The sequence below is a fragment of the Wyeomyia smithii genome, chromosome 2 (assembly GCF_029784165.1).
Source record: "Wyeomyia smithii strain HCP4-BCI-WySm-NY-G18 chromosome 2, ASM2978416v1, whole genome shotgun sequence".
In the NCBI taxonomy this organism is placed as follows: domain Eukaryota; kingdom Metazoa; phylum Arthropoda; class Insecta; order Diptera; family Culicidae; genus Wyeomyia; species Wyeomyia smithii.
The window spans coordinates 213,278,239-213,291,717 of NC_073695.1; the positions used below are offsets into that span (position 1 = coordinate 213,278,239).

Genomic DNA, 13,479 nt, shown 5'->3' on the forward strand with positions numbered 1-13,479 from the left:
TAATTTCTTCCCAGAATTTTTTACCTGCAGAAATAATTGAAACTAACTTGAATGAGATTAAATCAATTATTAAAAATTTCAAAAATATGAAAGCACCTGGTGACGATGGAATCTTTAATATACTAATCAAACATCTCCCTGAGAGCACAATGGAATTTTTAGTGAAAATTTTCAATTGCTGCTTTAAAATTGCATATTTTCCCAAATTATGGAAAAATGCAAAAATTACTCCAATTTTAAAACCGGATAAGAACCCAGCTGAAGTTTCAAGTTATCGAGCAATCAGTTTGCTTTCTTCAATAAGTAAACTGTTTGAGAGAATTATACTTAACAGAATGATGTCACACATCAACGAAAATTCAATTTTTGCAAATGAACAGTTTGGATTTCGCCATGGGCATTCCACAACTCATCAATTGCTCAGAGTTACTAATATGATACGAGCTCACAAATCTGAAGGTTATTCCACTGGAGCTGCTTTTTTAGACATAGAAAAAGCATTCGACAGTGTTTGGCATAAAGGTTTGATTGCGAAATTGCAAACTTTTAACTTTCCAATTTTCCTATTCAAAATTTTAAAAAATTATCTTACTGATCGAACTCTGCAGGTTGTCTATCAGAATTCAAAATCTGATAGATTTCCTGTCAGAGCAGGTGTACCTCAAGGTTCAGTCTTGGGTCCAGTCCTGTACAACATATTCACTTCAGATCTTCCTGATTTGTCTCCAGGATGCACAAAGTCATTGTTTTGCGATGACACAAGCATTTCCGCAAAAGGAAAAAGTCTTCGTGTCATATGCAGTCGATTGCAGAAAAGTTTAGATATTTTTTCTTCCTACTTGCAAAAGTGGAAAATCTCTCCCAATGCTTCTAAAACTCAAATGATAATTTTTCCGCATAAGCCTAGGGCTTCTTTCCTCAAGCCAAACAATAATCACGTTGTCAAGATGAATGGGGTTATTTTAAGTTGGTCCGACAAGGTTAAGTACTTGGGACTAATTTATGATAAAAAACTTATTTTCAAAGAGCACATTGAGAGTATACAAGCCAAGTGCATCAAATATACGAGATGTTTATATCCTCTCAATAACAGGAATTCTTAACTTTGTTTAAAGAACAAACTTCTGATTTACAAACAAATTTTTAGACCAGCAATGCTTTATGCTGTACTGATCTAGTCAAGTTGCTGTTCAACAAGGAAGAAAATGATTTTGAAGCGTCCTCCTTGGTTTGGTACACTCGAATTACATAGACTTACTGGTGTTGAACCATTAGAAGCTATGTCAAATAAAATTATTAACAATTTTCGACAAAAATCGTTGCAATCCTCAACAGCTACGATAAGCTCTCTTTATAGCCAATAAGTTAGCAATTAAGTTAATTGTAAGTTTACTTCCCCTTTTCTGACAAGTAGGTTTAAATCCCTACGAATGATAAGCCCTAATTGCGAAAGCAAACAAATCCTAACAATTAAAATTACAAATTTCTAACAGTGTTGAGAAGTCACCATTTGTGATTGGACACACATACTCATTATTTACTAATATTTATCATAAATACTTAAGCTACTAACAAATCCCCCCTTTAAAAAAAAAAAAAAAACAAAGTCTCAAAACTGAGAGCAGCAATTCTGGTAAAAGTGGGATCTAAGTTTGTACCTACCAATAACAGAATGCTTCTCGAAAGATATAGCAACAATTCGGATGGAGGTTCCCACATCCCGGAGAAAAACCGAGGCCTACATAGCCTCTGCTTACTTCCCTGGGGATGTGGATGGAGCGCCTCCACATGAGGTTGCAGTCTTCAAAAGATTTTTTAAAGTCAATAACAAAAAATTCCAAAACATATCGATTTATGCAACAAAGGAGACCACGCTACATTTGTCACAAAAAAAAACAGGAAAGAAGTTTTAGACCTAACACTTTGCAGTCCTACAATTTCATCGAAAATTCTGTACTCAGCTTCCTCAGCTGAGGAATCTGATCACAAGCACACGGTTAGACACGGTGGCACAAAATATGACTGAAAAAATAATTCATGTATGCGAGGCCAGCTGTCCCGTTAAGGAAGAAAATCCATTCCTTGGTGGAATAAACTCTAAGTTAATTGAGGAAAAAATCTAGACAACTTTTCAACAAAGCAAAATCATCTGGTAATTGGGACCAATACAGAAAGACTCTTACTGCTTACAACAATGAATTAAAAAAAAATCAAAAGACGTACATAAACGGGATAGCGTACTGTGTAAACATAAAAAAAATCAAGACATGGTAAAACTACAAAAAAAGATACTCTCAAAGGATTATGTAAATGGTCTAAATAATGATGCAGATCCACCTTCCAGGGTCAACTTTAGTGTCTAGTGACGATGAAGCGAACACAGAAGTAGAGAACTGTAGGCCAACAAGGACCAGCAGGGAGAAAAGATAAAACAACTCCAAAGGCATTCGACCAATAAGTCTTGCTTTAAAAAAAATAGATAAATTCATCAAATCAAGCTATTTGCAGACATATCCTCTAAATAAGTCTCAATCAGCAAGATCAACCCAATATCTATCCTACTGCCACAGCCTTAAATATCCTTGTGACAAAAATAGAGAATACACTTGACAATAAAGAGAGAACGTTAACAGCATTCCATAGAGGGTGCTTTTGATAATGCGCCTTACCGTTCAATAAAAAATCAATGGAAAATAGGAACCTTGATCCCAACATTAAGGTGAATTCTCATTGAATCCAAAAATGGTCGACAGTGACTCGAATTTTCAAAAGCACAAGATTCGGAAATACTCATTGCGTGCCCTATGAAAATTCTCTTTTATGTTTGCTTCACCACAGCAAACATAAAATAGCATTTTCACAGGGAACGCATTAACTATTTCCGGATCTTGTGCTTTCGAAGTGGTGAGTCGAATTCGGCCATTTTTGGATACAATGAGGTTTCACCTCAAGCTTTGGATCATGTAAATGTTGAACAAAAGAGAGGTAGCAGAATTGAGAGGTTCCTCAATAACAGTGAAAACTTCAAAGGGATGTCCTCAAGGCGGAGTGCTATCTTCCTCACTGTGGTCACTTATTGTTGACGATTTGCTCAATCAATTAGCAGCTCAAGGCTTTGAAGTCATTGGCTTTGCTGATGACTTAGTTATAATAATTCGTGGAAAATACGACCAAACAATTACAGACAGAATGCAATCTGCATTAAATTGTACCACACAGTGATGCCAAAATAAAGGGTTGTATAACGTTTGCGGTAAAAAAATGGACTTTTTTCAGATGGTGATGAAAAAAAAACTAAGACAGATAATTGAGTTGGATAAATTTCCCATTGAAGGTAATCATGTTAGCTTCCTCGCAAAAAATATAACGTTCTTGCGTGCGGCCTACCGGCAGTTGACCGGAACATTCGCCATGGCGGACGAAAACATGAGTGTAGCCATGTTTTAAAGCTCTTTCTTAGTTTTTATTTATTAATTCCTCCTTCGTTTTCGCGACAAAATTGTTGGAATAGATCTTGCGCTTCAAGTTTGCCCAGAAATTCTTAATGGGAAGCAGCTGGGAGACATTGGGCGGATTCGCCGACTTCGGTACCACACCGATATTCAGCCGCTTCATATCCTCCAACGATCGCTTCGAGTAGTTGGTCGACGTCAAATCTGGCCAGAACACCGTGTCTTCGCGCTTATGGTATTTCTTGAAGAACGACGCAACTTCTGGCAGGCCCTTCGTATTAAAAATTTCTCCGTTCACGGCCAGCCCGGAGCGAAAGAAGAGCAACTTTGACATCCCTTTCTCGCTGATTGTCAGCCACAGCCGCACCTTCTTGGGAAACTTGGTCTGTGAAATGAACCTCACCTCGGTGCTTACTTCCTTCGTGGGGTAGGTAAAATACGAAGAAGCCTGCTAGTCGTTGCCATCCAGGGTGAGATAGGTCTCGTCATCAATTCTCGTTTGCTTTGCTAGACAAGGCTCAAGTGTCCAATTAATGGGATCAGAGCCGTTCTGTGGAGTATCAAAATATGTAATATAGATGGAACTAATATATAACCTGGACTGGTCACGGGGCACTATACAGCTAAATATCATTTAAAACGGCTACAGCGGTGTCAAACAGACATATGCCACTTCTGTGACAATGTAACTGAACCTCTGAACACTTGCTATGCTCTATACAATCGTAGAAGACAATTTTTCAACAAGGGTATCTGAAGCCCTTCTGAAATATGGTTGGGAAGTCCTAATAGGGTAGTTGAATTCATATTAAGAATTATACCAGATTGGGCTAATTCGCACGATCAGACCATGGCAATTACCCATCATCCTAATATGCAATCCTGAACCGTTGCGAGAAAGAAACAGGGATATACCACAATAGGTCGCAGTGGTTCAAATCCCAAAAAATAAATGCTCAAATGTAGTCAATTAATTTCGTTCTAATCGCAATACTAGGGAAATGAACTCGATTAACCCCCAATTTCTTTCTCTAACAGGCACCAGCATCGGCTTCAAGAATATTGCCTCGAAGATCGCGTACGATCTACGCCTGTGACTCGATACAAAATCGGAGGAGTACCATCCGGTCGGCAGTGATGCCCCGGATGGAAGTGATAGAGGCGACGACGGCGACGGTGGAGATGATGGTGGCGACACGGGCAGCGGCAACAATGGTGGCGGCGGCAGCGGCGGCGGTAACGGAAGTGGCGGCAACAGCGGTAACAACAATAGCAGCAACAATGGCGGCGGCGGTGACAGTGGGAATGGTGGTGGAAACACAACACAGGTGACTAGTGGAAACGAACGCGGACCCGACGTGGATTGTGATGATGGTCACCATCGAATGGTTCCAATATACACTGCCAGTATGATGAGGATGGGAGCGGATAGTGGCGGTGGCTACGTCATCGACTACGGTGCCGGTACTGCCAATGACAGTACTTTCGAACATTACACAACCGTGGCGACCAAGGCGGTCACATACATGGCAAACAATCCGAAGGTTATTCACTATCAACCGGAACGTCGGAGTAACAAACCAATAGGAAAAGAACAGCAGGAGCCCGTTACCATCTGCGACGACAATGGCGACAGTGAGAAACTGGGCTACAATAATATATTTGCATCACTGCTGAGAACTACTACACTTTAAAAAGAAAAAGATTACAAATATTGCATGTATTCTACAGTGTTGACCACGTGTTATTGTGCGATTTAAGGTTTAGATCGTTGATTTCCAATCTTACTGAGGTAAAATCCAATTTTTTACGACAGTTGTTCCGAAGAGTATAAGAAAGACAGCTACATTACGCATGATAAACTTGAGACATTTAGGAATTCGAGCTAAAGCTAAAACCCGTTACAATATAGTATTCTCGTTGAAGACTAAACACAAATATTTAAATGCAAGAATCAAGTATTTCAATGGTTAGGCAAAATTGAGTACACAGTGTATTTGTGGTCGTTAGAATTTAACTCTTCGATTGAGCAGTAGAGGACGAACGAAGATTTTTTTCTTACTGTTCTATATCTACGTGTCCATTACTTTCGACTTTTTAGGCAACCGACCTTGTATTGGCTTAGGATTTCTGTGAGGTCCAAAGACTAGTTTTTTCCTGTCGTTTTAGAAGTTTTACTCAAACTAGCTATATTAGAGAATTCGTACGGTAGTAGTCTTCAATGATTTTAGTGAGATGTATCTCTAGCGAGGTACATGTTTTCTGAACATTTTTTACCATTGCAAGCTATATAAAAGGAGACTCATTAAGGCTGCTGCTCAAGAAAACACGAAATGTTACGATAAAATGGATAGTAGTTGCACCAAACACAGTTTTAATGTTACATATACACAGAACATACTAATTGCTGGCAAGGAATATAAGCATTAACAGAAATTGCCTTTCAATAACAGCAAAAAAAAACAAAAAAAAATCTACCACTTCACCCTCCACGACTGTATCCATTTCGCCACTAGACCCCCCCCCCCCCTTCCGGCAAAGGGATTTAAATTAGCCAAAAGTTGTAAAAGAAACGAATCTGAACGAAAACTGGCCCCAAATTCTTAGCAAAGCAACGACTGATTTTACTCGCGAGTTTGTGAGGAAGCACCGACTAGTCTCTCACTGTTGCAACTGTTGCTGCTACATGTGACGCTACTGGTAGTGACATTGTAGTCCACGAAACACTCACTAACTCACCAAAATTGATTACACTTCCGTTCACGCCACACTGTTGTAGTTAGGCCAAATTCACTCAATTTTACTGGAGAGAGAGAGAGCCTCTGCCAAATGGTTCAAAGGCAGTAACTAGCTCTATCATATATCCATAATATCATGTAACAAAAAGCGGAAAAGCTCGCCACTAGTTTCCACCCCCGCGTTATCGCTTCCGCGCCGTGTCAGATGCAAAACGCGGAAATTATTACGGAACAGTTAGTGTTTGTAGTATGTTAGAGTAACGTTAGATTTTTTCTCGTCTAAAGTGTTTCGAGTGGTAAGCTTGCCTGAATGATCGATGGATGAGTTGATGAATGACTGGATAAAATTAATGAACTAATAATAATATATACAGCAAATCGTTTTCATACTAAAGTAGTTTCGAACGAAGTATGTTTCATAAAAAGCTACAGTTTTCAATCACACACATTTAGTGTACATTTGCTTTTCCGTTGATTCATTCATCTTTTTCATGTCGACAGGGACAGTGAATTGGGTATTCATCGTGTGTACGGCTTCGAATGCAATTGCTTCATTTGATTCAACGAATCTGAGCTGGATTTCAGATATTAAAATCTCTAAATTTACACGAGAAATTAAAACGTTCACTAAAGATATCATGGTATTTCCATTTCCTAAACATAGTTGCTTAGCAAGCCTTAAACTTTGAAGACCCAATTCATCGTTCCTAAGCCTTTTAACCATTCTGCTGCTAACACGTCATCATCATCGATAGAGTAAAATAAACACCATTAATAATACAAGCTTAGTATTCATTAAAGTTCATTCGCTCTAGCACTCACATACCTACACAGAAACAAAAATGAATGTAAATCTCATTAACCTTTAGAGTGAAGTAAATAAAAAAAAACTATGGGAAAAAATATGATTCACGAAAACTCTACAATTAATGAATGAATGGAAAAGTTACACCGCACCTAGAGAAAATTGAAATTTAATTGTAATGGAAAAAACAGCTGCTGACGGCTTACTATTTATTTTTTAAAGTAAACACAGAATTTGTAAACGCAAATCAGATCTGTAAATTGCGCGGAAGCTGTTGAACATGGAGCAAAAAGAAAAAAATCCGAGAAAAAAACAAACATTGACGTAAACGTTCTATGCAACAAGTATAATCATCAAAAGTGTGGGAAGAAAAAAAATAAACTTAATAACATTTCCCTTGAACGTAAAACACAAAGTGATAAGAAGAATCCCCCGTACGAGAAACAGAAGAAAAACCCATGAAACTTATGCATAAAACCAAGCGAATCTAGAATATTAACATTATTATTATTGAGCAAAAAAAACTATATATATAAAAAATAGTTATTGTTAGTCTACAAAGTGCAACCATTCAAACAAACAAAAAAAAACAAGCAAAGTTCTTCACGTACGTGTTAAAAACTGAGAAAAAAACCGTTAGTCACCAAGTACCCACAGTTTAGCTATTTTCCACACATAAACACGCTGCGCTCCAATCCAAAACGACAGTCGATTGTTCAACCCTACTAAGCCTGGTTCATACAAGTTTGGTTGGAAATTGAATTTACCCCGACGCAAAAAAAAATCTGACCACGCTTCAATTCAGACTCCTGCTTCCAACCATCTTTTAGAACCCCCCGCCAATATCCAAATGCGCATAGCACACGAACAGAAACATGTCAAGCATGTCTCATTTGTATATAGTAAAAACCAAAACCTAAGAAGGGGATAATTGTCTTACTGATTCAATGCAGGGGAAACTTGTCTAGAGAGAAAGGCAGAACTCTTAGGTGTAATATGTTTTAAGTGTAAACAAGCCCCCTTCGCCCCTGTTTTTCCTATTCAAGTAATTAGTATGGCAATGACGACAGAGAAAAAGAAACAATCCCTAACAACAGCTACTAGCGGAATCTATGCTTCAGTTTAGATAGTGTTTTTATTTGTTTCGTCAATTCTGCACTTTGAGGTTTGTTTTGCCAATTTAAACATATGCAATTGCGAATGCAATTATGATTTTCACCGCTGGCACTCGAACGAATGCGAATTTTACCAGGTTTTATTTTGGCCCTACTAAACGAAGCATATTAAAAGGTACTTCGTACTGCATTAGCTTTTGATTACCACCCAATACTACCCAACGCGTAGGATGAAAATTGTAGTATTGATTTGTTTTCCCAACTAGCAGCTTCCAAGCGACACACATACACATACGCGAAATTAATTTAGAACCCAAACGTCGCTCACGTCAAACAAAAAGTAGCTCTGCGAACTGGCAGTCAAAAACAGCTGGCATAAAACAATGAGGTGATGGCTAATCTTTTTTTGTTTTCATTTTTTCTAAGTAATTTTAATGAGTATGACTTTCTTTTTCTCAGAACGTAAATAAAGTGAAAAAAATGTTTCAAATAAAGAAGAAAAATGGTCGCTTGAATGCTGTTTTGAAAGGAGCAGAAAAGAAAGTAAGTGTTGATAAGATTGTTTTTGTTTTATTTTTTTTTTCAATTTATTCAATCAGATGACACATTTTGTAGAAACTTTAAATTTACACTTCTCAGCTTAGTATAGTTTCTCAGTAAATCAGAATCAAATTTTTGGTAACCGATTTCCATGAAAAGTTAAAGCCAAAAATAATTCAGAAGCAAATTAATATCGTAACTTCGTCGTGAGAAGAAAAAAGCAAATTTTACAAGTTGTAGGCTGAACTGGCACTTTTTGGCAGATCAGCTAATCCCATCTCATATGGTTGCTAATTTTCGAATTATAATCTTTAAAAAATTAGGAATTAATTCGTTCAATTCTCAACCAATAATTACCGTGTGTGTCTAATTCCACAGGCGTTACTGCGAATAAAATGTTTGCGGAACCACTGAGAACATCAGAATTTTAAAATCATTCATGTTACTCGAGGATATTCAACAACAAACTATCCAGTTTTGAAGCAATGGACAACCGACCGAGAGGATAGCACCGGTAACTTTTATTTACCCTAATGCTATGCAAAATCTACCGAATGGAACCAATGAACAAGTAAGTTAATTCTTTTCAAAAGTTTATATAAACTCGTTTTAAATACAAAATATCCACACGATATTTTATTCATACATTAATTATCTGTTTCACGTTTACCATCATGAGCTTGTTTTTTTTTTCATCATCATCACTATTTATAAATTAGATATTATCAAGTCAGGTAGCATGCAAAAAAGAATAAAAAGGGATATACAAGTTTGAATGGCATCCGAATCCAAATTTTCTCTGATCAGTACACACATGGTTTGTCATTAATTGGTAATAAATTGGAATATATATTGATACGGCAGAGGCTATCTATATCCTGATGCTAGTCGCGACTACGGAGAACAAGGTCGAGGTTTTAGCGATGACAAGACTGCTCAAACGCCAGGCACAAAATTTTCACCAACGGAACCACTTTTTACTGCAGATATGTATTAGTAAATGGGGAGAAGCTCTTTGGGACCGTTCCTAAACCACGTCGTCATAAAGAGGGGGACGGGGGGGTTTGTCAAAAGACCACGAAAGACCACGCATGGGGGTGGGGGGGTTAACGAAATGACCACGTGGTCTTTTTTTCTGACTTATAATTAATTGTTGCCACCAAGTCAAGAGCAAAAGCTTTTGCATTTTAAAAATATAGAATGTACCGAATGTTTAAAAATAAAAATTTAAGCGGATTTTTGGCACTAGACAAATGAAAAGACCACGTGGTTAAAGTCGCAAGGAGGGAGGGGGGTTGGCCAGAAGACCACGAAAGACCACGGGGGTATAAAAAGGGATCAAAATATGACCACGTGGTTTAGGAACGGCCCCTTTAAGCTTTTCTGAAATTCTCCCATCCGTTTTGAAGACCTGTGCGCTTCCAGTCAGAACTATTGGAGAATACACAACAAAAATATTTTTATTTATTTTGAAATTTTTTTATTTGATTTTGATTTTTTTATTATTTGGATGAAAGCTCAAAAACCTAAAGTTGTATAGAAAAACTATCTGAGAAGGAGTTCTACGGAACCAAAAATGCTTGGTTAAAAATGTACTCTGGAAAACCTCCTCGCCACAAAAAAGTCCACGATTGAGAAATGTAAGACAATTTATATCTTGAACAGAATTTTAATAAAAAATAGTTAAATTTTTCTTTGTGTTGTTAAAACTTATAGTTTTAGCAAACATCACAGTTACGTTATTGTCTCAATTACCCCCCTTCCCCTATGTAACAAACAGAGTAATGCTCTGAGAATAATAACGATGATATCAATATCATCCGCAAAGCCAAGGAGCATATGAGACTTCCAGATACTGGTAATGCTTCTTTGCACGCCAACTCGCAAGTTGACTTCTCTAATCTTGTCAAGGGATTGATGTAAGGTGAATATTTGGTCCGTTGTAAATCGCCCTTCGACGGTTTCCTGCAACGGCCTCAGTTTATAAAACAGGATGCGAGAGAGAACCTTATATCTTATATGCAAAATTCTAATCGGACCCCCTTTTTATGGACTGGGCAAATGAATCCGTCCAGCCATTTGTTACAACCTCCTCTATCCTTTTCAACTTCAACAACACCTCGAAGTAGTTTCCAGCGCATGGCCAACAGTGTCTCATCGGTCATAAGGTTACGCTTCCTGTCCGTCACATATGGCAGAGATTGGCACAGTCCACTGAGAACTCTCCCTCATCTGGCGTGTAACATAATTTGCACACGATTTGCTGCCACACCATCGCTCATAAGACTGTCCTCATATAAAGGAGGGGCCAAAATAACCAAACTGCGAATTTTATATTGAGGAAGTTTTGATTTTGTAGTTTTTGAAGTACATTTTGTAATTTCTGATCGAAATTTTGATACATGAAATGGCTCATGTTGAAAAACGCCTCCAAAAGTACCTCTTTCAGAAATGAAGAAAAATAGTTTTTTCTGAAAATGTTGGAATATAAAAAACCCTACTAAAGCTGTTAAAATATGTTTACATACAACTAAGAGCTTATTTTATTGGTTTCTTAAAACTGGAAGAGCGATGGATTTTAACCCCACAGAATCTGCCCTAGGCCACATTGGAAGTATGTCGAATTTTTCATAATTTCGACCATCAAAAACATCAAACGTAGGCACAGTTCAGTCTGATTGAGAGTCCGTTTTGTGCCATTCAAAAATCTATGAAAAAAGTTTGCGAAAAAATTGCGGTTTTGTAGGAAGAGATGATTGAAAACTTTTCTTTTTTGCAGGTTTCGAATTGTTCGGTGATTTATCAACAAACTTCATTGTATATCATGGCAATGGAGGAAACGTACAATTAGTATTAGTCATTTGTTTACATAGACGAGTTATTCTTGTTTTTCGAAAAAATATCAGATTTTCCCCAATTTTCGTGTCACAATTTTTAGAGTTTCGATTGTGCTTTTTGTGAGGATATACAAATATTTGGACGATTGGAATTGGTTTATTGGTTAACTAATCCCGTTTTTGCTGCCTTGGGTCCTATCAATCTGCGCTCAAGGTCTTTTGTTGCTGTTCATCGCTGACAGTTGCCGCATCGTTTTGACGTTGGAGTGCTGTGCGTTGAGGCCCAAGCACAATGGATACGTTTGCGTTGCGTTAACGTTAATTTGACAGAAAATGTATGGGCTAACTGTCAAATTGCCGCAAACGCAGCCGCAACGTATCAATTGTGTTTAAACCTTTACAGAGGACCGGCTCCGGTGGATACTCAATACAACGAGGTTAAGGAGGCCGAAAGTGAAGGAGAATCATCAGTCGACGTGCGCTGCTTTCTGGAAGGTGTTGTGTCCTGCGGTGTGTTGTGTTGTGCATAAGCCTGCAGTAACTATTATATTTGAAATTGTTGCCTATCTTGACTGTCCGGATAGCGAAGCGCACTGTGCGTGGCGCACAATCCGCTGCCAAGGTCCAAGTTCTTGGTTAAATCGTCAGTTAAGTCGTGAAGCAGGATCATCGCTCTGGATGTGCTGCTTCCCCGGTGAAATTCTGCTGGGCGATGTGAGTCTAGGGGCTATCTACAGATAAGTACACAGTTTTTTTTGTTTCTCTATAATGGTGCTCGTATTAGTAATGAACTAAGCGTTTAACATTATTCAATCTACCCGATTACCACGGTTGTGCGCGGTCTGGTTTCCCGCAAGGTTTCATTGACAAGCATGGGCGTAGCCAGAATTTAGAATAGGGGGGGGGTCAAGTTTTTCAAAATTTTAGAAGTGAAAAATTTAATTTTTTTACTAACACTAAATTAAACTAAACTGTGGAGATCGAAGTAAAGCACGACGCGGACGGGCGCAATTTTTCTACTGCGTCACAATTTTCTCGCCAAATATTTTTAATTTATTGTTTTGGTTGAAACAGTGTTATATAAAGTTAGCTTTCACCGAAAACCGCCAACGTTGCCTTCCGTATTTGAAGAAACAGCCGATATTAGTCAACACGCAGGTCGCAGTATTAGTCAAATTGCATAAAGATCAAGCGGATCAAAATTCCACTTAAAACTTAGGGAGTAATCGAAACCGCCATAAGGAGAAGTTTTCGCTACAGAAGCTAACGACTGTCCTATGAATTTTTCTCTTCAATTTATCCAAGCTGAGTGATACTCGACAGATGAGTATGATCGATTAAGAACACAAAATAAGGATTGACTGAATAGGATCTGGATCGAATTGTAGACGGTGAGAGCGTTCTTATAATATTAATGCAGTACGGCAGGTGGATTTCTTCAGATCTGTATCGCGTTGTTTGCAGAACTTTACAAATTAAAAGTACAAATCAAACTAACTCGATAAAAATTCATCGGTTTGCTAGTACATATATTCAAACAACGGATTCAGATTCAGCATGCGTTCTCGTTCCCCATTGCCTACCATGGCAAATCCTGAATTTGTCTCACCCCATCTTATTAAAACAAATAACGGTTTTGATCGCGCAATAGGCTTCTGAATTTTCAAATTTGTATTTCGCGTAATATGCATCAGTTATCATAAAGTTACCAGAGCTGTACCTTATTAAAACGATTCCTATCCTGTGATACTCGTAGAGATGCAGTGGTACCTGCGGTATCTAAACAAAACGAGTATCACCATCCCTTTCCTTCCCAAGTAGTACCGCCTTTTGGTCGTGGCCGACGTCGTTATTGGTCAGTGGTAAAAGTATTGTGAACCAGTGAAAATTGCACGTTGAGTATGTAATGCTAGTCCCAAGCACCATAAATCTGGTTCATTTTGCAGTTTTCTTAGTTCGACCAATCACGGAGTGCAACTACGGGCAGTCTAC

At 38.1% G+C, this 13,479-nt stretch overlaps 2 protein-coding genes across 27 annotated transcripts in view; both read left to right on the forward strand.

The window, feature by feature from the left end:
• The window catches only part of LOC129721038 (serine/threonine-protein kinase MARK2-like), a 221,366-nt gene extending 212,749 nt beyond the window's left edge, over window positions 1-8,617 (forward strand). For all 26 annotated transcript variants that reach the window (XM_055673119.1, XM_055673120.1, XM_055673118.1 and 23 more), the window contains one exon: window positions 4,491-8,617. In XM_055673119.1, coding sequence (XP_055529094.1) covers window positions 4,491-4,549 — 59 coding nt within the window. In that variant the 3' untranslated portion in view covers window positions 4,550-8,617. The remainder of the gene's footprint in view (window positions 1-4,490) is intronic.
• A 465-nt stretch (window positions 8,618-9,082) lies between these two features.
• The window catches only part of LOC129721044 (hemicentin-1), a 57,201-nt gene continuing 52,804 nt past the window's right edge, over window positions 9,083-13,479 (forward strand). Inside the window, exon 1 of the mRNA XM_055673133.1 lies at window positions 9,083-9,221. Within this exon, the coding sequence (XP_055529108.1) occupies window position 9,221 (1 nt within the window). The 5' untranslated portion in view covers window positions 9,083-9,220. The remainder of the gene's footprint in view (window positions 9,222-13,479) is intronic.